Below are 26,832 nucleotides of genomic sequence, written 5' to 3' on the forward strand. Positions count from 1 at the left end.
TACTTGATAAACGAATAAACCATGCAATATCGTGTGAATTTGCATAAATACCCGCAGAGTATTGACGATACTGGCGATTGTGTTACCTCGTGCCGTGGTTGTGGTGGTCAGTGGTATATTCTGAAGTCTGGCGTCGGGATTGCAGGTGGAGACGAGGGTGAAAGCGCTGAAACGGTCCGGTGCCGGTTGGCCGAGGCTCGTGGAGGAAACCGAAGAAGGATTGGAGGATGTCGCAGCGGTGTTCAAGCTACTTCCTGCCGCGCCAGGACTCCACGGCGAAGGCGGCAGCGTGACGCTAGGGCTGCTAGGCGGTGAGAGTGTGGCCGGGGGTGACAGAGCGCCCGCCGGAACTCCAATGGCGCTGTAGTGAAGTTCCGGTTTCATGTACCAAGTACGCGGCACCGCTTCTAACGAGCAAACCGTGAAAACATACATTTTTATACATCTTTTACACGCTCCCGCTGTCGCTAGACTGAGGACTTTTATGCGATCGTGGAAAATTTGAAGACGCACGAATCGACAGAATGTACGTAATACGGAAAAATATACGAAATGTTCAAAATATGGTACTCTTTGTGATACGTAATAGATAAGACAATCGCCCACCTGGCTTCCAACTTCTAAATTCTAAGTATCGGACAAATTTGAATAAACATTTACGATTTACTTATCGTTTAACGTTATCGTGGCATTACAACAATTGTTTAATACAAATGGAGTATTGGCCCCCTACAGGCGATAAATACGTTTTTCATAGGAACGATCGAGTAATAAATATTCGTCTGGTACCAAAGAGAGTCGCCGTAAAATCATTAGTCTGCTTGAGAACTGCAACGAAATTCTGCCAATTGTTCGATATTTTCCCGTAGAATAAAAGTTTGAAAAATCTTCAAAAATAATCGATCGGTAGTATCTTTTAAATATTTTAACGAAAGCCGAAGACGAGAAGAACGTTTGATTATTTCGAACGAGTGTCTAAAATCGCGCTATTAACGCATTGTATCTATGAAATCGTATACTCGATCGAAAGAATATGGAAATGGTGTGCAATTGTTAGAAGGATTCTGTTTTTATCGAATTCAAACGGCAGGATATAGAGAAAATTGCGCGTGTCCTGTTTTAAAATGGATTTCTATTACATTTAGATGGGAGCCGAGTTAATGCGTTATTCTCGCGAGTCATAGGTAGCCACGGCTATCAGATTTATAGGGAAAATCACAAACATGCTCCTCCCCTGAACGAGAACTATGAATTATACATCGTAGAACATGCGTGCGCGTGTCCATCCAAGAGACAGTGTTCCTAATCTGATCGTACGCTGAAACGGACGTGATTGTCCGACGAACTTTATTCGCGGCCAACTCTGATAAGCTAGCAATCAATAAGATCTCATCTATCCATCATCTATCCTTTTAAAAGCTTAAAAATCGAAAACAAAGTAAAAACAAATTGCACCACGGTTAGATGTCTTATAAATAGTTTTTACCAATATATACAGAGTGTACATTTTTATCGGCATTTACGATTTTCTAACTAATGCTGTTTAGTCGTCTCTGTTAATCCTGTAATTTTTCTCTATCCTTCGCAATATTAATCTGTTTATATTATAGTAATATACCTGACCTTAGATATTCGTAAGAACGTGAAAGAAAATTATATAGCCTCGTAAAATATTTCATGTCTTTTAAAACAATTGCCTTTCCATTTATTACCGTTGTTGTTATTATCAGCTTACGTCTAACAATCAGCTAAATTCTCCTTCGATAGACTCAAAGAATTCTCCATTATCGCGTACTACCTAGACAAATTTCTCGCGCAATTTAATTACGTGATTACAATAAGCCCTTTATGGCAAATCAATTTCGATTACTTTCAACGCTCGACTCGTAATCCAAGGAGAACGCAATAAGAGAATGAGTCAAACAACAGATAACAGAGTTAATTTCATAAACAAATGTATCGGTCAGAAAAATAACGAAGTTGCATTAATATTAATAATAAGATTAACATTTTAAGGTAAAACGAAACCGAATAACTTTCTTGCACGGCAAGCTTCTCCGAAAGGCATAAGGAGACACGAGCACGCAACAATGGAAGAAAACGTGAATCGTTAAAGTCGAAGGTTTTCAGGTAATAGATAATGTTCGTACATATACACAGACGTAGTTAATAATCGCGCCTCGTTGTTTGAATAAATCTGTAATGCGATTTGCAAACACGACTGTATGAGTGGTTCCTGTTTTGCATAGATAACGAACGATAATGTCCGAGTTCGATGTCAATCACCGACCATTACCTACTTACAAGTCAGCTTTAAAATTGCTTGCATATTGTTATACGAAAAAAAAGGAAAAAAAAAAATTATAGTTTCGACTTTTGGCTAAATAATTTGGCTAAACAGGTCGTTCGAGACTGGAATTCTCAACGAAACAAAAGGATGTATCTTCAGCGTTCTGGTGGTCAGCAAAAGAGAAAAAACGTTGGTAACGAGATTCGATTTTACAATTTTCTCAAATTTGATTTATTCTATACGATTTATCAATATGATTTGCTCAATACGCATTGTGATTTATATTCCAGCTTTTTCACATTTCGAAATCAACGTTCACGAATGGCAGACGTTTCGATCGATTCATCGTCTGCCACCTAATTACGAAAAAGGTAGCCGAAAAGACGTTTCATTGGAAATCTTGAACGTGATCGTAGGTGAGGATCGATCCATCTGGTCACCGATTCTTCGCTTCGTTAAAATATGTATAAACAAGTGTACGCATCAACGAACGTCAGCGTTTCCGTCTCTTTCTTTTAACGAAGACGCTTCTGGGACCACGAAACTAAAAGAATCTTAGTCATTGATAGGAACAGTTGTCCGGTAAAAATCTGACACATATGTACTCTGTTACTAAAGAGATTATGCAAACACTTGATCTTTTTCTTTCAACAAAATGAAGCCGAATTTATTCGAAGGAAAAGTAAACGTACGACGAAATCTATTTTTCTAATGAGTCATCGTACTATTCTCTCGTGACATTTTCGATCGAACACTTATAATTTCTAAATACTATAATTTCTTTTTTATGACCAAGTCTGTTTTTCCAATACACTGTGATATTATTTGTTGCAAGATTTTCCATCGAAATTCCATCACTTCTATATATATATATATAAGGTCGTCCGTTTCTTTCGTTTTATAAGGAAATAATGGACGCACAATATTTTTCGTTTTATATTATTTTATCGAATCACGTATGATTCATTTTGTTCTATCAAGATAAAGATCGCAACGTTTGATAGACTAGGTTTCGTGTTTGTATAAAGATGCACCGTTGTAAAAGATGGGTCTGTAAAAGAAAGACACTTTTTGGACAACCTAATATTACAAATTTTACAGCGACGTCTATTTTCTTTTAGAATTTTATATCTTTTTCCCACCAAATTATAACGCTATTTCTCGCAAAACTTTCCATCGAAATAATCTTATGGTTTCTAAATGCTATAAATACTTTCCGTAACGATATTATACTAAATTTTAATATATGTCATACTAAATACGAAAGACCCTGAAATTCGTGAAAAGCGAATGTATCGAAGAGATAAGGAGTGAATGTGAATTTGAATTATGACATTCTGAAACAGGATTTGCGATTACTTCGATCTGTTTTAACGTCATTGGCAATACGTACAAATATTTGCTGCTGCCATTCGTGTGCGCTAATAACATTCTGGTTCCTGTGTATGTTCCGAGTGTATGCACACTTTTAATATATCTTTTTATGCGGCAGATATACAAGGTCGCGATAATACGAATATTTCGAATAACCTTGAAAATTTGAGTATCTCCTACAAGTTTCGTGATAAGGAACATTTTTCATTTTAAAATTGATATCTCGCTATAATTAATTTTTTAAATCGTTCGTTTAATTCTTTTTCCTTTTATTCATTCTATTAAAAACGTACATAATCTTCACGCGATACAACAATGCAATGCAATACAACAATTAATTTGCAACGTTATAATTAGAAGTAGCGAATAGTTTGCGATTGTATCGGTTTTAAGTTAAGATTCCTTTAGAATCTCCATCAAATAAGAGAATAGTTTTGAAATTTCGAAATAGCTATTCATAAATTTCAATTTGCAAGAAGCGATAATTGTAAACTTTTCTAGATTACAGAAACAGTTAAAAACTAAACCTGACAAACTAAATACGAAAGGTATTTTTTCATCGCCAAAAACTAATAACCCAAGAATCCGTATACTTTCTGCGAGATTAACAAAACTACAAGAAGTACAAGAAGAAGAAGAAGTAATCTGATTAAACCGATACCGTCATCCGCTCTCGGCTTAACGAAATACCTAATCCTCCTTGGTAAATCGACATCATCGAAAAACCGATATCTTCTCTTTCGACCGGATAAAATACAAAAAAGTAACAGCTTGTATATGCACTTACATCGAAAAAAAATCGCATAATTTTATCGATATTTTATCGCTACGATATTTCTACGAGGAAATTTCCCAGCAGAATTACGAAAATAAATTTAATATCACGAAAACAACTTCCATATCTCCAAGTGTCATATATTAAATCAGCTAACATCATCGAGATAATCGCCGAACTATATTTAATATCATAATTTTGCCATAAATTTCCATTGGAATACGTCAAAAATAACACAAGGTCGATAGTATATTCATGGTAAATTTAACCGGAGGCGAGATTCATTTTCTCAAGCAGCGTATCATCTCCCTGTGAAACTTGTCTCTCTGTTACCAAGACGCTTGGCGCCAATCGGCGCCAATCGATCGATTCCATTCGCGCGAATCATAGCGAAAGAAAAGAACAACGAGAGGAAAGCGAAGAGATGCGGAAGAAACTCACCGCACATTGCGTCCAATTGGTCGATCGATTAGTCCCCTAAGTCTTGCGACTGTTCATGGAGGCGAGCAGCGAATCGTAGTCTCTTTTTATTGGCACTAGATCCAGGAACGCACAAACGACGTACACAATCGGTATCAACCCCACAGACAGTCCCGACGCACGTACAGTTTTTCCATTCACTGGGCTGCTCTCCGGCGATCCTCCACGTGGTTCGCCAAGGTCGCGGTCTCGTACCCGGTTCGCGCGTCCAAGGCGGTTCAGTTCGATGCTTGGAATCGATTATTACAGATGCAAGACGAGTAACACTTCTCTAAGAAACGTATTTTCAACACTCTTTCAAGCCAGATGATTTTTCTATCACAAAGTAACGTTGTATGCGGTTGTACGCAGTTAGTAACGGAATAATTTTCTTCCAACCGTCAGAGGCGGTCGATGAAACGAGCAAATAGACGGAATCGGGTGATCCGTAGAGCAAAGAAGAGTTGCACAGGTAGCCCGACAGCTGTCCGTTGATTGGTCTTCCGGAAGATGCTCTCGGAGCGTCCTGGCTAACAGCAGGACCCTGACTGACCCCGGTCTGACCGACGAGGGTACACGCACGGTCTCGCGTGGAGCGCGCGTCGCAGTCTGCCCGTGGCTCGGCTGCTTACCTGCTCGGCTTTTCTCTCTTCTCACCTGCGCTTCTCCGCTACCTGGAGGCCACGCCTACCGAGTTCGCATGCGGCTAACTTTAACCCACGGGAAGTAGCGCGCTGGTGGGGTGAGCGTTGCTTCATCCCCTCTTTGGCAAGGATAGTCGGACAGCAGAGAATCTTCCTTCCTCTTCCCGGCGAACGGATGCACGCGAGCGCGCTTCGGAAGCCGCTTCCACAGACGTTAACCGTTGCATCGAATTCTCCAATCTCGGGACGTTGGCAGTGTCGTATTGATTTCTCGCGTTAAAAACGAGTATATTTAAAATCGGAAATCGTTTTGGGCAAGGTTGCTTGGTCGTTGAAATACATCTACGTTGTTTCTATTGGATTATTTTTACATCTCAATATCGATGCATATGCATATGTGTTCGTAAAAATGACGAATATCTTGCTAATTTCGAACGAGAACATTAAAAGGTTAGACAGTGTTCGCATCGAATCGTATACCTAATCTTGGTTGAGATTGTTTGAAAATGAGCGCTGAAAGTCGAAAGAACCTTTTTCCCATCGCCTATTGATTTTAGATAGAAACATTCGGATATGGACTAAAAATATTCATGGACTATTTATTATAATTTTAACCATTAAGTTAGTACGTATTTCTTTAAATATCAAATACGCTCGCCGGGTACTTACATAACCTACACAATGGAACGTAACTTCGAAATTCATTGATTTTCCATCTTACTTTTACTAAAGAATTATCATACGCAGACTACAATTTTTTCTCGCGAAAATCAGTTGATTTCTACGTTTCTTAGCAACCACGGTGGCTAAATTTAATTTATCTTAAATCTCTATCCACGTACATCTAACCCTATCTTTCCAAATACAAATCGCGATAACCCAACCGAAAAACGCAATATCCTCCTCAGTTTACAAAAGAAAAAATCCGATCCTAACCTCAACTCAAATATTCAAATTATATCATAATTATAATTTGAATATTTATAAATATAATTATATAGTCATACGTAGATACTAAATGGATACTAAACAGCTGCTAAACGTAGAAGCGACAGACCGATGAATCAGAACACATAGATCGGAACCTCGGAATTACGCGCGAAATTTCAAATCTCGATTAACCCTAAGTAATTGCAAATAGAACAACATGAACGCACGAATATATAGAAAATGGCGTATAGTAAGAGCGGGATAGGAGAGAAAATTGTCTGTGTACGGATTAGTTGATCTTACGCATCTGTGAGAGAGCAGCGAGACCGGGACGATTCTGTGAGACCAATAGGCAGCCGAGACGGCGGAGCGAGAGCGATGCGCGCGCATACTAGTGCCGCGGCGTAGATTTGATTCGGCGCGGGTCGCGCGAAGAAGGAGAGCCACCAGTGCGTCTGCGCCGACCGAACACGTTCTATTGGGCCGCCTTCCTAGAACCGGGTCCACCTTCGATAATCGCGCGTGACGTTCTAGTCGAATTTGGATTAGGTAGCCACCAATCCGTGACCTTGACGTCTTCCATCGACACCGCAACGGTAAATGTTATCGAGAGAACGTATCCGAAAGTGGAATCGAACGCCTCGTTGTTGTCGTCGTCGTGGCACTACAATCGACTTCCAGTCGATGTAGGTCAGGACCACGCTATTGCTGCGATCTGCCGCGTTCTCAGAAACGAAAATTATTCACTTCCGGAAGTCAGACCCTTTACTTTTCTTTTTTTTTTTAAATTAAGGGTTTCCAAGGAACAGCGGTACATGTGACAATCACTTTGATTCGAAAACGTAATGGTAAAGATAATTTTTGATAGAAACATTCGATGCTTTTAAATATTACGAGATGTTAGGTATTATATTTAAAGTATTCCTATAGATATCGTGTTCAGGAATATTGAGACGCAAGGACGGTGCGATAAGATACTGTCCACTACTACCACTATATGTAAGTATTCACAAGTTCACCAACTTTTTAATGCATTTAAATGGTTTTTGAAATTGAATCGATAAAAATTAATTAATCGCAAGATTGAAATTAAATTATTCAATAATTTTCTAGGTAACGACTAACGTAAGAATGGATTAAAAACTGAAATCCTGTATATCGACTATTTTATATTTAAATTACCTTCGACCGGTAATAAATAATTCGACGTAAGCAATAAATTGCCCACGAGACTAATGTAATTAATGTTATTAGTACTAATTATATATTTCATGTGTAAATATCTTTGATATGGACACTCGATGATATAGAAACGAAAGTATGGAACCGGTAGGAAAATGATGCGAAAGATAAAATGGAAGAATGGAATTTTCTATAAAACGGTATATTTTACTTGGCGTTAAAACTTTTATTAATTTTTTAAATAACAGCACGTTACAAACTGTCATTTCGCGAATATACCAAAATACTCGTTTGCCGCAGGTAACTCTTTCTCCAAAAATGGCCAAGAATTGAAAAACTCACGCGGTCAGTTTAATTTCGTGTGAATTACACTTGACCACCAGTTCGGAATCATTAATTCCTACCTTGTCAGTCACGACGAATACTTGCTTCCAGGCAATTAAACTACTTTCTCGCTTGTCACAAAATATCGATCGCAATCTTCGGAAATGTATAATGTACATCTACTATTACATATGTAAACTGTTTTTGTCCGTATAATAATATCTTTTTTCAAGCAGAAAATCAAGAAGCAAAGATAATATCCGACGATTAAAAATATTCTTCTACCCAAATTCTCTAAATTACAAACAGTTTTTACAAATTATGGAACTCCACTTACCGCGACATATTTATTGAAATACAAAATTGTATTCCAATAGATCGTAGGTAATCGATCGATCGAATTCGCTTGTCCGAACTTGAACTCTAACTGTAACCTATATGGACGAAAGATCATAAATAACGAAGAGAATTAGCGAGCCGAATAAACTTTTATCGCGTCGTGAGCCACTATCTTGAAATACGAAAAGACGTTAAACAGGACGTTTCAACCTATCAACCAGGTCATCTCGAAAGCCTCGATAATCAGGTAGTCAAGCTAAATCAATTGATTTCCAATTTACTCCACGCGAATTGTATCTCTTACACGTGCATATACCCTAAGGAAGAAAAGTTATTATAGCAATTTCATGGCAAAACGAGCGAAGAATTGGCTCGTTTTTCCCTACAATAATTTTAACGGCTAATCCAAGGGAGTGAAAACAAGGAGGATCAGCCATAATTCATCGGCAGCAAAGGCCTTAAACATCCCCTATTTCCATATCCTTACAACCTGATTCTTTCACAGTCCTGCACCAGGCCATGAATATTCCAAGATCCCGATGACCCATTAAAACGCAACTTTAGGGTAGCACACTTTCACGACAAAACGAGGCGATTCCTACGGCGTCGAAATAGAAGGAGACAAAAGGTAGACAAAAGAAAAATTTCGAACCGAGAGTACAATGCTGACAGATGGAAAAGAGAAGGAAAGAACCTGGCCACGGTGTATTATCGGAAACGGAGTGCTTTCGTGGCGAGGAGTGCGTGGCGAAGAATGTATTGAAAGCAGGTCCCGATGTCCTTAACCCACTCGTGGTCTTGCGTCCCGCGATAACGAGCTACCTGGCAACTTCGGATAAGTGAAACTTGCATAATTGGCTACCGTAGGAGGAACGAAGAAAGAACTCGACCAGCAGGTAACTGCACCTGCGATGTCTCCAAGGTGCGCGCGTGCGCCCGGCCGGCTTGCCGGAGGAACGTGTGCTTCTACAACGAGACCACCGCATCCGGACGAACGATCAAAGGAGCCTCGAACGTTCAACGTTTCGAAGAACCCACCGAATCACGCTCATCAACGGAAGTACGATCGATCGTGCGTATTCCAATTGTTGCTTCTTAGTCCATTGTTTCATATACGCTCGTATGTATATGTAACTTACGCGAATATATTGAAAATTACAGGAAATTTGTACATCTTTATCGTATGTGTTGTATGGAATATTTGGAAATTTCATCAGCACCGCGAGCAGGCAAGACTGTCATGATTATACTGCGAAACATTACGCAATTTTATATTAGTTCGACTGTAAAAGTTATCGTATATAAGAAATATTATAACAAGTAGGAGTCTACTTTGGATATTTTATACACTTTCGTGTATTATCTATTGGTTTCTGGGTTTTTTAATTTTGCATAAATGCAAACAGAAACGCACAGACGTTCGCAGTCTCGTCATACTTACAGTAACGAGCGAAAATAAGTTTCAATTTGGTATACTCTGTGTACGTCTATTAATCATTTTCCATCGTATCGGTTACGGTACCTGCTATTGTCAAGTAGAATTCTATTTTCTAAAATTAAGCTGTCGCTTCTCCCTTAAGCTTTCTTTTGTCCGCCAGTTGTGCGTTGGTACGATTGGAAGCCAATCAACGTAAACAAAAACACAGTCGGATCTCGTAACAGCGTCAATGAAATTTCAAAATATTTTGCATAACACGCGCGATCTATTCGTAAAATAGACCACGAATGACGTAAATTCGTAAGTGGCCACAAGCGTTCCATTAATTTCGTTATTCTCGGTCGTTCAGATATTACGAATCTAAAAAGACAAAGTAGCTAGCTGAATAATAAAACGGTGTTAGTTTTTGATACATTGGAGTCATACGAAGCAAAGACGAAGGAAGAGAAAACAGGGTTTCTCGAAAGGAACGAGGTACATATTCCTGTCGCGCTGATTCTTCCAACCTGCAGCTTGACAGTTTTGGCACGTTGCGTGCTTACACGCGAAAACGTATGAATGGATGTCCCACGATCCGACCGCAAACCTTCCTGCCATTTGGAGAGGATGCGTGAAATCTTTCTCGTCGAACGACTCACTCCAGCCTGAGACCGAAAGGATGCATCTTTCAAAGGTATAATATATCTTTCGAGTATAATGTAGTTACTGGTATGATCTTCGGTTTTTATATGCCATTGAAGTCGTATTTCTTCGAAATAAACTTCATCCGTAACGAGAGGTTCGTATAAACGATACACGTAAATCTAAATTTGTCAGTTAATTGGTCTCTTTAACGTTAACTTGACTTTATCGATATAAAATTGTTGTTCCTTTCTTTCGAATATAACGTAAGGTTTTACGTACGTGATTTTTTAAATCGAACGGAAGAAAATGAATTCGTTTAAGATAGAAACGTTGTCGAATTTAAATGTAATGAAAGCGAATGCTAAACGTTGAATCATTTTTTAAGAGAAAGCATATCGGATAATTATTTGAAAAGAACGCGATAGCAAAAGCGCAGCACCGGCTTAGGAAAAAGAAAAATTCCAGAATATTGAGGAGAAGCGATATTTTGGGAATAAAAATTTCAACAGATTCCCAAGCAATATTTTACTCGCGTATAAACGAAGGAAAAATATACGTGGAAGCATGTCGATCGAGCCGCGTATATTACATTTAACAGCACGACGACGACGTCGAGGATACGAAAGGACAAAAAAAGAAAAACATCGCGAAGAATGAGAACGTACAAGCTGTTTCGTTTCAGGCAATAGTTATTAATCAATCGTTATTTCGAACGGTACACCATCGAGATTTGTCCTGGGCGAAAGCTTTTTAATCTCCCGTCGAGATCCCGTGGATCGTTACGAAACGGTGCTTAAAATGCAGGTGCAAGGGAGAATACCTAATAGCGGGCGCAGCTTGAGGGGTGAGGTGCAGCAGTAAAAGGAATAATTAACGAGTACCAGCAATTATCATGGAACAGCTTGCGCCCGCAACGTCAACCACGATCCTCAAGTTTTATCATTCGCTTAATTGTTAAATATGGTCGTTTCTATCGATGATAAAGACAAGACGATTTCATTAGTAGTAGCACAGAATATTATTTACAGGGATCGTGTGACAGTTGTCTTCAGAATTTCACAAAGTTTAATGGAATATCCTTTCTGGATAAGTATTAGTCAATAATTATACACTGGCTACCGCAAGTATTAGGACGCTCAATCGATGCGATCGTTGTGAAATACTGACAAATTTTTTGTATTTTACGTTATAAAGTATTTTACATTACAAAGCACGCGCGAACGAACGAAAGAGTTAAAACATGAAAACAGTGGAAAGCATTCAAGAACAATTGGTAGTGCACATCTTTGCTTAAAACACAGCTTGTAAAAGATCAAATAGCATCAAATTGTGTCCTCTATCTGCGTGTATGTACGCATTTTTAAATTGTTTATTTAAAATTCCAATCGGTAGTGTACTTCCCTGCTTAAAACTCAGCTTGTAAAAGATCAAATAGCATCAAATTGTGTCCTCTATCTGCGTGTAGGTACGCATTTTTAAATTGTTTATTTAAAATTCCAATCGGTAGTGTACTTCCCTGCTTGAAACTCAGCTTGTAAAAGATCAAGCAGCATCGAAAAATAAACCATCAAACTGCGTCCTCTATCTGCGTGTATGTACGTATTTTTAAAATTATTTATTTAAAATTATATATCACGATAAATGTATCGATACGATGATAAAAGATAACCACGATGTAGAAATGAGCATATAAAGTACGCTATAAATAAAATGTCGTTTCTTATTTATGGGCTGCGCACGTTTATGAAACTTACATTTTGATCTGCGTGTATAACACGACAGAGAAAAGGCATAAAAATTCATCGGTTTCGAAGGGAACGGAACCGTCTCAAATCCAATAACGCTTCCGTTCCGGGTCCGAACCGAACAGTGAATGGTAGAAAAAGTAGGTGTTCGAAAGGCAATTAATGAGCGAACGTAATTATTGGCGGATGGACAGATTGGGGCTGACATGGTGGTTCGCGTGCAACGATCGCTTCCCGTTTCCCTGTGGTGTTACATGGAAATCATTCGAGACTTACAACCACTCGTTCCTACACTTGTCACACGTAATTCTGCAATTTTGACTGGTCACGCATACAAATACCGCGTCATATTTTTTCTTGCCCAGTTTCGACCACGTTGCAAACTTCGTGTGTTTTACTTTTTAAAAAATTGTATCGATTTCTTTCGTATAATTATATCGCTGGAAAAAATGTGCACATGTAGCTGTATTTATGAAAGGTGAGGGCCAGGTAAAATTCATTGCTAACGACAAGATCGCCTTTTTTTACAAAATATCTAAACGCGCTCAAACCAAGTACAACGTGAAACTCAAAAAAAGCAGGAAACCTGATTTATCTCTGGTATTTCGGTTTACCAAAAATTCCCTCTTGCGTTACAAACGCTTATGGTCCTAGGATGACTCGGACAAGATTTCGATCTAAGCTTACGTTAGGTTGTCCGAAAAGTTTCTTTCGTTTCATAAGTGAAATAATAGATGCACGATATTTTCTATTTTATACCATTTTATGGATTTATGTATTTTCCATTTTGTAGTAATAGAATAAAATGGATCAAACGTAATTCAATAAAAGAACATATAAACAGAAGATGTTGTGCATCTACTACTTCCTCATAAAGCGAAAGGAACGTTTGGGACAACCTAATAGATTACAACTAGACTCTTCTACACGAGTTAACGACAGTTTGCCCTCAAGCAACAACGACACGTGTTACTTTCCAACGAAATTGTGTAACTAATAATATTCATGACATCTGCCCATCGCGTAACCTCATAAACCAATTAACAGTTAAATCAATACGCAATTAACTAATCTCAGAAGCTAGCCTAATTCAAGAAAAAAAAAAGACCACAGATAAGAAAGGTGCAAGAGCAATGATGTTGCCGATATTGTGGCTTGTTTCGATCGAGCAGGCGATAGGATTCCGGTGAATTAGTCGGTAAGAATCTATCAAGAATGCAGAAGTCACGGAGGGTGAAGAAGGCGCGTGCACGAAGGATACAAGGCGAGGATGCACCGAGCGGAACGTGCACCCGACGCGGAGGAGCCGGCTAGCACCCGATGCTTCCCTTTCCCTTGTTCGCTGAGCGGATCCTCCATTGGCGTATCACCTGCCTTTCCGTTCCTTCGCGATTACCGGATTTTGATTCGAGCGCCAGATGTCGGGGCTCGCGTTCCAGGGACTCTATCAAATCCGAAATCGTCCATTCCGACGAACCGTTATTGCTGTTACGAGCCTATCTGGCTGATGTTAAGCGACGCCATCAGGATCATATCGTCGATCGTATTTACATACGAGTTACGATCGTTTCGTTTTTTTACTGTCTTCTTTTTACGTTCCTACGCTTGATTTGCTTTAGAGAATTTTATAAGTTCTTAGTACATATTCGAGTATCGATCGAATTAAGTTTACACGTAGTACGTTTACTAAATTAAATGATACGAAGTATCGTAATTATACATAAAGGGTATTTGATTATACATAGATATAGCTAATACGTTTGGAACAATAGATACAAAAAATACATGTAACTTGCAATTTCTATTATCAATCGTTTTACTTCGTCTCAGGTTCTCTTTAAGATTTAATCTGCGTTGTTGTACGTTTGCAAGATATAAGTTAAACTTCGTTTGTACTATACACGCGTAATTTATAGGATACCATCAAAGGAAAGATTATACATCGGCAGTAAAAACAACGTATTTCGTCCAATAAGATTTTCTTATCGATCGTTGGTTTCGATCGAGCAACACTTCTCCCATTACATGCGTTGGCCAGAAAAGAATATCAGACGCAACTTACGTGGCACTAAAGGAAACTAAAATTGTTAGTAATATTATACTAATATATATTCACAACGTGTGCTTAATCCACGTTGCAAAGAAGAAAGCAAGAAGAACAAAATCTAATTTAAGTAGTTGACGAATCGATCAAGTTTCGAAGGGAAACTCGATAAGAACGAAGAAGTACGGCTACACCTGAGCACATCTTCCTCGACGATGGAAGAAAATGGCGTGAGCTACGCCAATGACAGACAGCACGTGACTACAGGGCACGCGCCGGCACGCGCCACATTTCTCACAGAAAGCACGCGTCTTTCTTTCCCTCTCTCTTTCTCTCTCTGCCATCCCCTCCATCGACTCTCCTCGTCCCACCTTTCCCTACTCTCTTTCACGCTGTATCCCCCTTTTCTCTCTGTATTCTCATCCTCCGCTTCTCTTTATCCGTACTCATCTTCCTTCGTTTCGTTTTTCTCCAGCCGAAATTTTCAATTTCTTTCCCTCGTCTGCCATTCCTGTGTTTCCTCGTTGGTATTATTCGCGATCTTTATCTCACAAATGATCTTCCAATCGATCTTGAATTTCTGCCTCTCAATGATAAATGTTTGTCGTTGCTGATCGTGCAATGGTGAAAACGTAAAGGATCGGAGAAGAAGATGTGCAGAAGGTTTGCCGCGTTGTCGATGGCACTATGGAGCTATGAAGCTTTTCTGTGTGTTTATTGGTTTTCCTTCGTCGTGAACCTTCCTTCCTGGTGATCCTGGTGGCTGAGATATGGCTATTTGCGAAGCAAGTGGTTTCCTTTTGATTGTACTGCGAGTGTGTATAATAAGAAACGTTTGAATTTATTACGAGAGGACTGCGTATAATTCTGTTTCTCGGTACCAAAGTATTCAGAAAAGCAGCAATTACCACAGTATTGTCCGGAATTGCAAGTATACTTAACGTTAACAAACTGCATTCCTAAAGAAATATTAATTGTTATGCGAAACGTAATCAATTTTGTAAAAAGTTAAGATTGTCCCTATGTAAAATTAGTTAAATGTATTAACGAAAAAAGCTACTACAAATTACGAAACTAATAGACATTTATTCGTAATCTATCGAAGCAAACGTTTATTACATATTACGCTTCATCAAGATCATTTTATATTGTCCTTATACGTATTTCTACTTCTTTTTCTCCAATACATTTTCAAAATCGATCAAAGAGACGTTTACCTTGTGCAGCTTGATGCACTTTAACATTGACTGACTAATGAGGCAAGAATAAGGATTTAATAACGGAATAAAAAAAAAGAGCGAGACAAAGAATAAGACAAATGTACCATCAAAATCACAAAACGTAAAGCAGAAACACGCGCCAGTGCTGTTTCCACGCTGAAAATATCTCGCAAGTAGACCTCTCATTAATCACTTAAGGCCTAAGTAACCAAACGTCCGATTGATAAACCATCGGACACGAGCCGATGAAACTCTTTTTATCGACCTTCGTCAATTTTACGACTGTTCAGAGGATAGGGTGCGTGGAGTGTGGAATAAAGTGAGTCGTCAAAAATGGCGAAATCTCGATACGATCTCTCGAAAAAAGGACGAGGAAGTAACGATGGATGGAAAGAATGCGGCAGAGCAAGAGAAGGGGAAGGGGCGAGAGATTCATCGACGATGATTCGTCACTGTAACGGGGTGTCGGGTCTGTATGGGCAAAAAGGAACATCTCGAGACTGCTTGGCCGAGGCCAGCATTTTTCAAGGTTCGAGGGCCGGATAGTTACCGGGCGCAGGAAGCATCCGAAAATCCTTGCCTCGCGCAGCCTCGAGAGACGCGCCATGCATTATTCAGGAGGCTGTGCGCGTGTTGCTCGTCCGCCGTGTTTACGTATGTAGTACCTATGTACATACGGCGCGCGTGTGCGCGTTGACGTCACTACGCTCGCCGTGGCGAGGAAGATACGAGGCACGCGTCCCTCCACGCGCGCCGCGGACGGACACCAGACACCGGGCAGCTGCACCGTGGCGACCGTGCAACCACACGCGCTATACACCCGCGCGTTCACATACCTCGTGTAGATGTACCGTGGACGCCAACGCATCGATTCACCGACGCCTACCGGTTAGCGACGCCACTTTTCAACCCTAACTTCTCCACCCTAACCGCGAATTTTTCGTTAGTCGATGGTCAAATCGGTAGTTTCTAGGGATATGACTATGACAATGTCCTTTAAAACTGGTATCAGTTTCTTGCTAAATACGCTTGCCATTCGTATTTCGATTCTTTCGAACAAAATATTCGTCATAGTAACGATATCGTAGAACCGCGTTTAAAGGGGTGTCCTGAATTAGAATAAACCTTTTCTCTGCCGTTGTTTAGTTCATCCAGGAGAAAAATATACAGGGTGATTGGTAACTGGTGGTACAAGCGGAAAGGGGGTGATTCTACGCGAAAAAAGAAGTCGAAAATATAGAATACAAATTTTTCGTTTGAGGCTTTGTTTTCGAGAAAATCGACTTTGAATTTTCGCTCGGTACGCGTGCGGTACGTTATAACGGATCTCACTGCAGATCGTTGTCTCGATGGAAAAACTAAAAAAAAAAAAAAAAAAAAAAAAAAAAATAGAAAAGAAAATTTTTATAATATTTATTATCTTATTTATCAACCACCCTGTATAATAATTTAATCCTTTTTTGGTGTTTTGCTTCCGTCAAGAATTACGAGGTGGATCTTTCCCGTCGATTGAAGACTACAGCGATAAGACGCCCATGAAATAGGCTTAGAAATCTGTTATAATTTTTTTTTTTTTGCTTTAAAGAGAATTTTTTCGTATTCGTTAAATATATACAAAAGCATACCTCGAAATTCAATAACTTCGTTTCTTTCTTTTCCTTCTAAAAAAATTATCACAAGAGAGCGCTGTTTTAGAACTCCCTTAATTTGTAGCAGCGAATGAGCTAGAGGACAATTCGGATCATGTTGTTTTGCCTCGGAGTATCAATATCGTTAGGATACACATAATGTGATAATAAATAAACTGCGGGCAAAACAATGTCGCCGCTACGTGCAACCGTCAAACGAAAACGATTTTGAATTTTCCGGTAATCTTTCGACCAGTATAAATAGACGACCATGTTTCGCGGAAGTCAGTGAGTCGTGTGAATCAATATTATAATATAGTTTTTCAGTCTCAGTCTTGAGCGATGTTAACAGCGATCTATACACTGTTCTAGCGAATCAGTTAGTACCGAGCGTCTTAGCGAACATTTTCTGTATCTATTTATTATATCTTATCGTTTAAACTTATACCTCGTCATTGAAACCATACGACCAACCATCCTCTACAAATTAAATCACGAGGCGTGGGATTTTGATACAAGTTATTTGTATAAAGTCGTTTAATTTTAAATCGACGATAGGTCAGAGCATACGTCGCTTTTCGCTATTATCAATCTCACTTCTAAATAGTAAAATCCATTATCGTTTAAAAAGTCAAGACACTTGTTTTTTCAATGAGCAGATATTAATAAGAGGAAACGAAGTAACACACCAGCGGATCATTGGACGTAGGTCATGCTGTATTTGAGTATTATACTATCGCTGGGTTAAACAATCTATGAGCATTAACTCTTCTAATGAGCTTGATCTTCCAGCAATTTTCAATGTTTCAATCGTATCACGCTACGTTTGGTATTTAAAGTGAATGAAAAATCAGGAACTCGTTATGTAACTCTGATAAAAGTCTAATAGATGATAATCGAACATAACCGTGCCACGTATTTACCAATAAAATAACCACGTAAAAGTAGCAATTCTCATAAATCCTACTCGACATAAATGACGATTGATATATCTGACATTCTATGATTCGAAGTCTACTAATAACGATCGTTACAACGAGCCTGAGCAGTCCATAGAATCTACCGTCTAAGAATTTGACCAGAGTGTGGAAGTGGACTGGAAATCGTGGTATTTCGAGTGGAAAGCACTTAGCTCGACGACAGCAGCTGGTTCGAGCCAGTGTCACGGCACGGACACCTAGTTCATCGGCGCGAGGCGAGGGGCCGGTGAGCGTGTGTGGTGCACGTTCATCCCCTGCAGGGTGATTAAATGAAGCACCACGATTCACAAAGGGAACCAACCGTAAAACACTGTTGCGCCCTCATCACACGCACAACTCCCGAAACTTTAACCGACCACGGCTAAGACGATCAAAGTGGCGTGCAACTTTGTGTTTTCAGGGGATTCCGCTGATACGATTCCGGATTATTACGTATCTGCTTACAAAATTTCGCGGCTATTCGAAGATTACTGGAGAATTTTGAGGAAAAGAGGATGAGTGGTGGTATCGGCATATGGTTAGAGGAATTTTTTAAATTCGTAGAAGTCGTTGTTAATAAACAAGAACTTGGAAGTTTCGAAAATGTATAGTCGACATAACGCGACGATAATGGGACAAACTTTAAAGGGTTCTATGAGAAGATTTGTAAGATTTGCCTTATTATTGACTTATACTTTAAAAACGAAAGGTACTTGCACACTCAGAAATGATTATAGTTGTGCATTATTTTCGAAAAGAGATTCTGTCTAATCAAAATGATCGCTGACTTTGCATTAGTCCCATTGATCGAGACAAGCTTTCCACGAGCAAATTCGTTACATTTGTACACGTTACGCTTCGCCGCGTAAATTTTAATTAATCAGTCGGAATATAATCGAACTCTTAAAGAACTATACTTACATGACATCTTTTTTTTTATTTCTATTCAGACAAATGGATAAATTTAATCGTATAATTTCAGAGTACTTTTTACATTGTACATTAAAAATAAACACACGTCGTTCCAATCTAAAATGACAAAAAATACCGTCAATAAGCGTAACTTATGTGTCAAACTCTAGATTCTAGACTTTCAACCATCATCTTTATTGTCGCGAGCCACGTTAGGTCGATGCAAGTGAAGTCACCACGCCGGTCTATCCGGGGATCGTCTTCTCGCTTTCGAAATTATTCATTAGACGCTTTATAGCGAGCTGGAGGATCGTTTTACCTTTTATTCCATCTGACTTCTTCCTCTCTCTCTCTCTCTTTTCTCTTTATTATCGCGGCTTGAAACGTCAGGGTAGAGCGAGCGGAGCGTTCAACGCGGAGGATGATTTGTGTCAGCTCGTAAAATCGTGGGACTCGGCCAAACATTTACACCTGTTCTTAATCAACGTTAACATAAATATTCTTTAAGGCGATCTTGGTACGAACTGACCGATATAAAACTCTGACTGAATAATGCTTCGTTCGTTCTTTCTTTTCAAGACTAAATTATTCACTGCAAGAAAGGAATTAAATTTACGCATTAATTTTGTTAAACGATCGCTTGTGCTTTATCGGACAGAACTTTTTAACGTCCTTTTGAAATCTTAACCCTTTGACAGTGTAATAAAGCGACTCAAGAATTTAAAATCTCGTGATTTCTTGCATAGTATCAGATACAAACAGTACACTTTTTATATTTTTTCTAATATTCTATTTTTATAATAAATTATATTTTAAACTTTTCTCAATACTCGATATTGTTCTTTGTATCGGATAAAACAATTACTGTAGTCAAAGATTGATACGTAGCCTCCTATCTGCTCCATCGTATCTGCTCGTTAAATTGAAATACTGCAGGACCCGCCGTAATTTATCAAACTATTAAATTAATGGAAAAAAGCTAGAGGCAAAAAATGGGAAAATCCCGGAAGAGGAGGATGACAGGGAAGGGTGATTTGAAAGGCACGCGATGGGCACACGCCAGAGTGGAGGATAAGGAGGAGGTTTGCGGAGACGGTGGGCCTTTTTCCAGGGCCCGTATGTCGCACGCGTGCGCTCGTGTGCGCGTGTAAACGTCGAGGGCAGTGTGCCGACGTTGAATCGAGAATGGTTGGTCGGTGTCATCTGGCAAGCAGAGCAATCCGAAAACACATGGGTGTTTTGTCTCCTGCCTGTGTGTGCCTCCGCTTTAATATGTGGAAGTAGAAGCATCGTACGCCTTCGTATAACGGTCGAATCTGCCGATTCCACTGCGAACGATTACCCACAGCCTATATCGGAAATTGTCAACCACTGAACGGCGATTAAACCAATCAAAAGTCATTTTCAACGTTATTAATGAACGTATTGTTTTGTTTGTTCCGCCATACGGGAGAATTAGTTGTGTTTTATTTGGCGAAAGGATATAAAGGCAAAGGATATAAGATAGGAATCAGGTACGAGTCAAATTAAACTATTTCTTCAACAGTTAACCAACAGTTAATATCAAAGTTAAATATCCGTATTCCACTTTAATTGATTTCTCTGGCTGAATTTCATTGTCATTTATTTTCTGGTATTGTAGCGAATTATAAAACGAACTTTAATTCGATAAATTATAAAAATTATTATTGATAGGAACGGTAATTTAAAATAAAATAGCTAGTTATTAGAAAGCACGCGCGAAACGTACGTAATTTCGACAAATTTTGAAAACAAGTTTTGTTCCTTCCGCCATATGGGAGAGTTAGTTATCTTTTATTTGGCGAACGATTTTACGTAGTCGAGAAAAATCAACGATGGTAATTTTGCAAAGGATATAAGATAGGAATCAAGTACGAGTCAAATTAAACTATTTATTCATCAATTAACCAACAGTTAATATCAATTAAAGTTAAATATCCGTATACCACTTTAATTGATTTCTCTGGCTGAATTTCATTGTCATTTATTTTCTGGTATTGTAGTGGTCTGAATTATAAAACGAACTTTAATTCGATAAATTATAAAAATTATTATTGATAGAAACGGTAATTTAAAATAAAATAGCTAGTTATTAGAAAGCACAGGTAAAACGCGTGAAACGTACGTAATTTCGACAAATTTTGAAAATAATCATTTCCAAGAAACGTTTCCCATTAATCTTGTCTTTTCTGTCTCGCTCTGTCTCATTATGATACCCTCGTCTCTACCATAAATCACCATTAACCTCCGTTATGATATTTCGCGGGACGCTCGGTATACTTCGTAATTGCTTGGAAAAAAAACGGACACACAGCAAAAGATCATCAGCTGTGCGTGCAAAGTCGGGCATCCGCGTTGATTTTGCCAACTATACCGACACTCGCCGTAAGATCCGCTTCGATGATTTCCAGCGGTTAATCAGGTGAGCGTGCACGTGCGCTCGACAGGGACGTGGCCCATTCCGTTTTAATTGAAAGCAATCGCAAGACTGGAGCTTCGATCCAAACGAATTTCAGTCACGGAACAACATACTGAATATTCACCATATAAGGAAGCAAAGGTGCAGAATGAAAGCCGACTATGCCAGTTAACAGATGAATTATACACTTTTTAGAAAATTCCTGCTCAAACGTGTCTCTACCTTCGCAAATTGAAATGCAGTTAAGACCGAAGTTTGAGGATGAATTGACAAGCTTACGTTTGACGAGCAACTGAGAAGTTGAATTTTGAAAAGTCCAAGTCAGATGGTGAATTAAGAAACGGAAGTCTGACGGTGAATTAAGAAATCGACGTTTGACGATGAATCGAGAAATTCGAGTTTGAGAAGTCCAAGTCAGCTGACGAATTAAGAAGTGGAAGTTTGCTGGTGAATTAAAAGGTTCAGAGATGCGATGATGAATAGACAGGTTCAAGTTTGACGATGGACCAAAAATTGCAGCTTTCAATTAACTTTTGAATAACATTTATCAAATTATTTCGCGCAATGTAATGCTGCGTTGTACTACCACAATGAAAACTTCCAGCGTAGTTTATTCGATTCAGAATTTTGCCCGATTATATTAGGTCGTCCGAATGTTTCTTTCGTTTTATAATAGACGCACACTGTTTTTGTTTTATATTAGTTTATTGAATTATGCAGGAACACAATAATAGAAATATAATTCAATAAAATAATATAAAACAGAAATTATTGTTCATCTATCATCACCTTATGAAGCGAAAGAAACTTTAGGACAACCTAATACTTTTACTTTACTATCGGAACTATTTCATACTCCTATTTTTCTATTCTTCCAATGATACGATAATAGAAATAGCACGACCAATTTAGCAGAGTATCTTCAGAATACTGCAATTGTAGATTTCTTCAACTTCGTTCGCAACGACATTTGTACATTTGATATTTCGCGGGTATTTGATGTCGCCACGCGCAGGAATCGTTAACCTTTCGCGGTGGTACACGAACTACCGGTTATAATATAATAAGGACCAGTTTTTCATACGTGCGAATTGGCCTGTATTTTCCTTAAAAGAAGCGCCATTATGGCCACGTTTCGTATGTCTTAATTGGACATGATGGTTGTTGAATTCGGGCGGATAATGAGACCGTCGATCGTCGAAAGCCGGTGTGGCTTTTCTTCGCCTGACGCGTTTTCTTTCGTTTATGTAACCACATTGTCTTTCATTTTTGGCTGTTCTCTTGTGAAACACCACTGATTCGTCATTATTTTCGCCAACGATTGTTAGAGTGTGTATAATTTTCGTTATAAATCGCGCGAAAATTGCGCCTTGCGTGTTTGCACGCTCGTTTATAACGGTGCTGCTATTTCCATTTGTCGATCGAGCTTGCTTTCCTGTTTTCCAAATAATTATAGTACTAGGTTGTCCGAAAAGTTTCTCTCGTTTCATAAGACGATAATAGATGAACAACAATTTCTCTTTTATATTATTTTATTGACTTACACTAGAGAGCACAATATACGCATTGCTGTATATCGTGTTTCCTAGAAATATTATAATGTTTTACGCGAACGATATTCTCCTTTATACCACGAATTAACTTGCCTCAGTACTTCTGGTGCCTGAATTATTCCATGTATGTTTGGTAGCGCACAGTTTGCTCGCAAGTCGTCTTACCATTAGGTAGTGCGAAAAGTTTCTTTTGTTTCATAAGATGATAATAGACGAACAACAATTTCTCTTTTATATTATTTTATTGAATCATCCATTTCGTTATATTTCTATTATTATGTTCGTGTATAATTCAATAAACTGATACAAAACAAAAAACATCGTGCGTCTATTATTTCCTTATAAAACGAAAGAAACTTTCCGAACAACCTAATACATTGCTATTTATGAGCTGCTAATTCTGTTAGTATCGTAGTACCTAACTCGACAGGATGTTTTTCTCATGAAAGGAATTTTAGGTATGGGAAGATTTCCAAGAGCCAGAGAGTTTCTTTAAAGTCGTCTTAATTTTTCATTTTTTATATTTTCTATTTTATCGTTTTTACATCGTTCTCTTTTCATCGTATGCAACCGCGATCTTCGAAGCTTTAAAACTCAATTGGAAAGTATGTACCAAAGATATATAGTTTTACCAACAACTTTCAATCTCTCGCGATTTTTATTCCTGCCGCAGTACTAAATTTATCAATTCGATAAGTCAATCTACGATCTACAAAAGTACAGATCATCGTCCAGAAAGCAAGACGAACGTAACGCAATACATTTTGCAAGATTAAACGTATTCGGTATATCGCTTCGTCGCATCAAAACATTTTCAAATGTTGCATTAAAAGAAATCTCGCTTTAAGGCCATAATCTTTTTTCAACAGTGGCAATTATACATATACCAAATTGCCAGGCCATTTAAAATTTACCTTTATCTGACATCTTGAAAGAAAGTATTTACTTGGAACGTCATCGAACGAGAGGACTTGAATCACGTTATCCGTTAAACGTAGCCATCGCTCTTACTCAAGATCCATCTTTGACTTTACGTTTCTCGTTTCGGACGAATATCATTCAAATCTGTCAGGAAGACAGCCAAGCAATTAATTCACTGTCTCGATCGACAACAACGCGGACCGCAGACAACGCGACAGATGAGTTTGTTGTGCGCCGGCGCAGTCGATCAAGGAGAATTTGCGCGGGAATTCGAAAGGTTCAGAGCGATGCGGGTTTATCGCGATTGCGTCAATCATTGTGGCAGCGGTCGGTGCGGTGAAATCAATGTAGATGCCGATAGCCGGTTAATTGGAAGTGAAATCACTTAAGTAGACGTCCGTAAAACGGTGTTCCGCGTTTTCAAGTATAATCGCGCGAAATGGCAAATGATAGCTGGCGTGGTTTGTCGTTCATTGGCTATGCTCGTTTGTGACGCGTCGTCCAATTTCCATAATTTTCGATCGCGCTACTTTGTATCGCTCTTTGCCCAAATGTGTAATTATTTCGACGTACGCAATCTTTCTTACTTGCCCGGTCAAACAAGCGAAAATAAGAAAAAAATGGTAGGGGAACTTGATCAAAACCGCGCATTATGCTTATCACCGTAATCAATTAAAAAAAAAAAAAGAAAAAGCTGTTGCCATTTGGCAGTTATTATACCAAAGTCGATAGAAATTTATCACGAGACGCATACGCTGCAGTGAATTACCAAGCTTCGTGAGTTTTCAAAATGGTAAAGTAAATTTAACAAAATATCCGTAATCTCGTCACTTTTCTCTACTTCTTTTACTTATATCGTTGATCGATGCTACTTTCCAACAGCTTAAATCTGTGCCCTAAATAGGTGCCTTAAACAAATTTTCCAATGGGAAATACAACGTTACGTACTTACGTATTATGTAACTATATACGTGTATATGTAATACAGACCTATTTACAGATATAGTATAAGGAATGTAACATACTTATTGTTTGATAAATTCTGTCGTTTCGATCACCATAACATTTACTTTCGATTCGTTTCGTTCGGTTCGTGTATTCGTATTCATCGTCCCTTTCATTTTTATCAAAGCAAAGTCTCGAACCAGCCAATATTTCCCAGCACTTCCTAATAAGTACATCGCAGCTGCATGAAGAGCCCCATGCCACATGCTACACGCAAAAATCCTCTTCATAATGCTGGAACCCAATCATCTCCCCATCGCTCGTACATAACCAATCAAATTTAACGACCAATACAAAATCTTGATCAAACTCTGGCGAATCAAATCACATGCAACAAAATGATAAAACACAAAGAAGACACGAAATGATGGACGAACGATTGAAGCGAAGGGTTCACACGTTGCAATTGTCGGCTGGAGCGACTGGTTGGTCGCAAGAGGTCGAAAGCAATCAACGATCGAAGGCTTTCCCCGGAAGATACGTTGGCGATAAGAAGAAGCCGCGGAAAGAAAACAACGGCGAAGGAAAAAACCGATCGGATCGTGTATGGCCAGTAAGACGAAGACGAAAACAGATTACGTATAAGCAACTGTGCGCATGTGCTTTTAAGTTGCACCTGACCATTCAGCTTCTTTTCCAGGCACGAGAGCAGATATCCGTGCCGTTTCGATCGAGGGTTCGTTAATGAGACGCTACCACTCGCTGTCTCGATCTCTAATGAGAGGTTTTCCTTTGCCGTTTCAGGGCCAACAGATTGGGATCTGTTCGATGTGCGCACACAGCGACCTAGATGCATATGTCTCCGTGACAGTCAGAGCCAATCGTGCTCGTGTCTTATATGCCATTCGTATGCTTCAAGGAAAGAACCTCATCGTACTTTAATGTCATTTTTATCGATATTATTATCATATATACGATATTTCTGTTCGTGAGTATTAGGACACTTACAGAACATCAGATAAATTTGAAATTGCAATTGATCGCTGGGGTTTGTTGGAATCATTAGCGTTATTACCTTGTTTGGAATCGTTGGTTATAAAGGATCCATATATTATTCTTAACCATCTTTTAGATTAACCCAATACGCTACATAAGTAATAACATGTTACATATAACGTACAATGTACTATTCGTGTATAATATTGGGTTGACAACTAAGTGGCTGTGTCAATACCACCTAATGACAAAATCCGCAATCTTAGTTGCCAGCCCAATATATCCTCTATATCGTAATAATTGGTACGTGATCTTGAAACGTTGACGGAAAGATCCTTGTTCGATCAGAAGATCTGCCAAAGCGTTGCTCCCCACCGGTTCGTAATTAAATACGTTCAAATTTTAGTTCAAATTTTGTGGCGGCACTCAACAGCAAATACCACCACTCGACACTAAGTAGAGTCGGACGACGGCAGCGCAGTGGTCAGCGCCTTAGGTTACGAACGTTCGGGACCCGGGTTCTTCAAATCCCGGCGACTGGAATCCGATTTTTCTTCCACGCATCTAAATTGGAAGAAAAATAGCAGTACCCCCCATCAGCGATATCTACAGCCAGCATCTACAAGTATCACGGACAACACTATACCACCTCATATTATTTCACGTCTTTTACTTATTTTCAAACTTGTAATAATCTCGTGTTGATTGTTCCTACTCGTACGTAGTCGCTGCTTAGCCAAGTCGAGCTATACTTGGCGAATTTTCAAACTCGTTTTTCTCGAAAACGAAGCGTCGTATGAACAAATTTTCTTGTATCCTTCCCACTTGTTTTTCATATAAAATCAGCCTATCGTCGGTTGTAACACAGTTACCGAGACATTCTGTACGTATCTGTCTAATATATGCATACACATACACGTAGCTACCTAATTGAAGAGAAAGCTGCTCATTGTCATCTGACAAATTAAGGATCGTTTCACTCGCACGCTAGTAGTAGTGAAACACACAGTCAGTAGCAGGTCCGTGTCTGTAATTTTGCACGACTTCATTCACGAAAACGAGCAAGGGACTTTTACGACTTCATTCATAG

At 39.0% G+C, this 26,832-nt stretch overlaps 1 protein-coding gene and 1 long non-coding RNA gene across 3 annotated transcripts in view; one reads left to right on the plus strand and one right to left on the minus strand.

The window, feature by feature from the left end:
- LOC138186859 (uncharacterized) overlaps positions 1-26,832 on the minus strand; it is a 71,248-nt gene that overhangs the window by 26,717 nt on the left and 17,699 nt on the right. Inside the window, exons 1-2 of one of the 2 annotated variants that reach the window (XM_069127114.1) lie at positions 4,881-5,540; positions 87-407 (exon numbers count right to left, since the gene is read on the minus strand). In XM_069127114.1, the coding sequence (XP_068983215.1) occupies positions 87-407; positions 4,881-4,887 (328 nt within the window). In that variant the 5' untranslated portion in view covers positions 4,888-5,540. Of the gene's footprint in view, positions 1-86; positions 408-4,880; positions 5,541-26,832 lie in introns of those variants that run through there. The other variant, XM_069127115.1, reaches the window with a different exon arrangement.
- LOC138186901 (uncharacterized) lies at positions 7,402-8,191 on the plus strand. The gene is made up of 3 exons (XR_011175035.1): positions 7,402-7,471; positions 7,586-7,854; positions 7,955-8,191. It is a non-coding gene; the product is annotated as an uncharacterized LOC138186901 (long non-coding RNA).

Source organism: Bombus flavifrons, chromosome 14, assembly GCF_040668555.2.
Source record: "Bombus flavifrons isolate JBK064 chromosome 14, iyBomFlav1_principal, whole genome shotgun sequence".
NCBI classification, from domain to species: Eukaryota; Metazoa; Arthropoda; class Insecta; order Hymenoptera; family Apidae; genus Bombus; species Bombus flavifrons.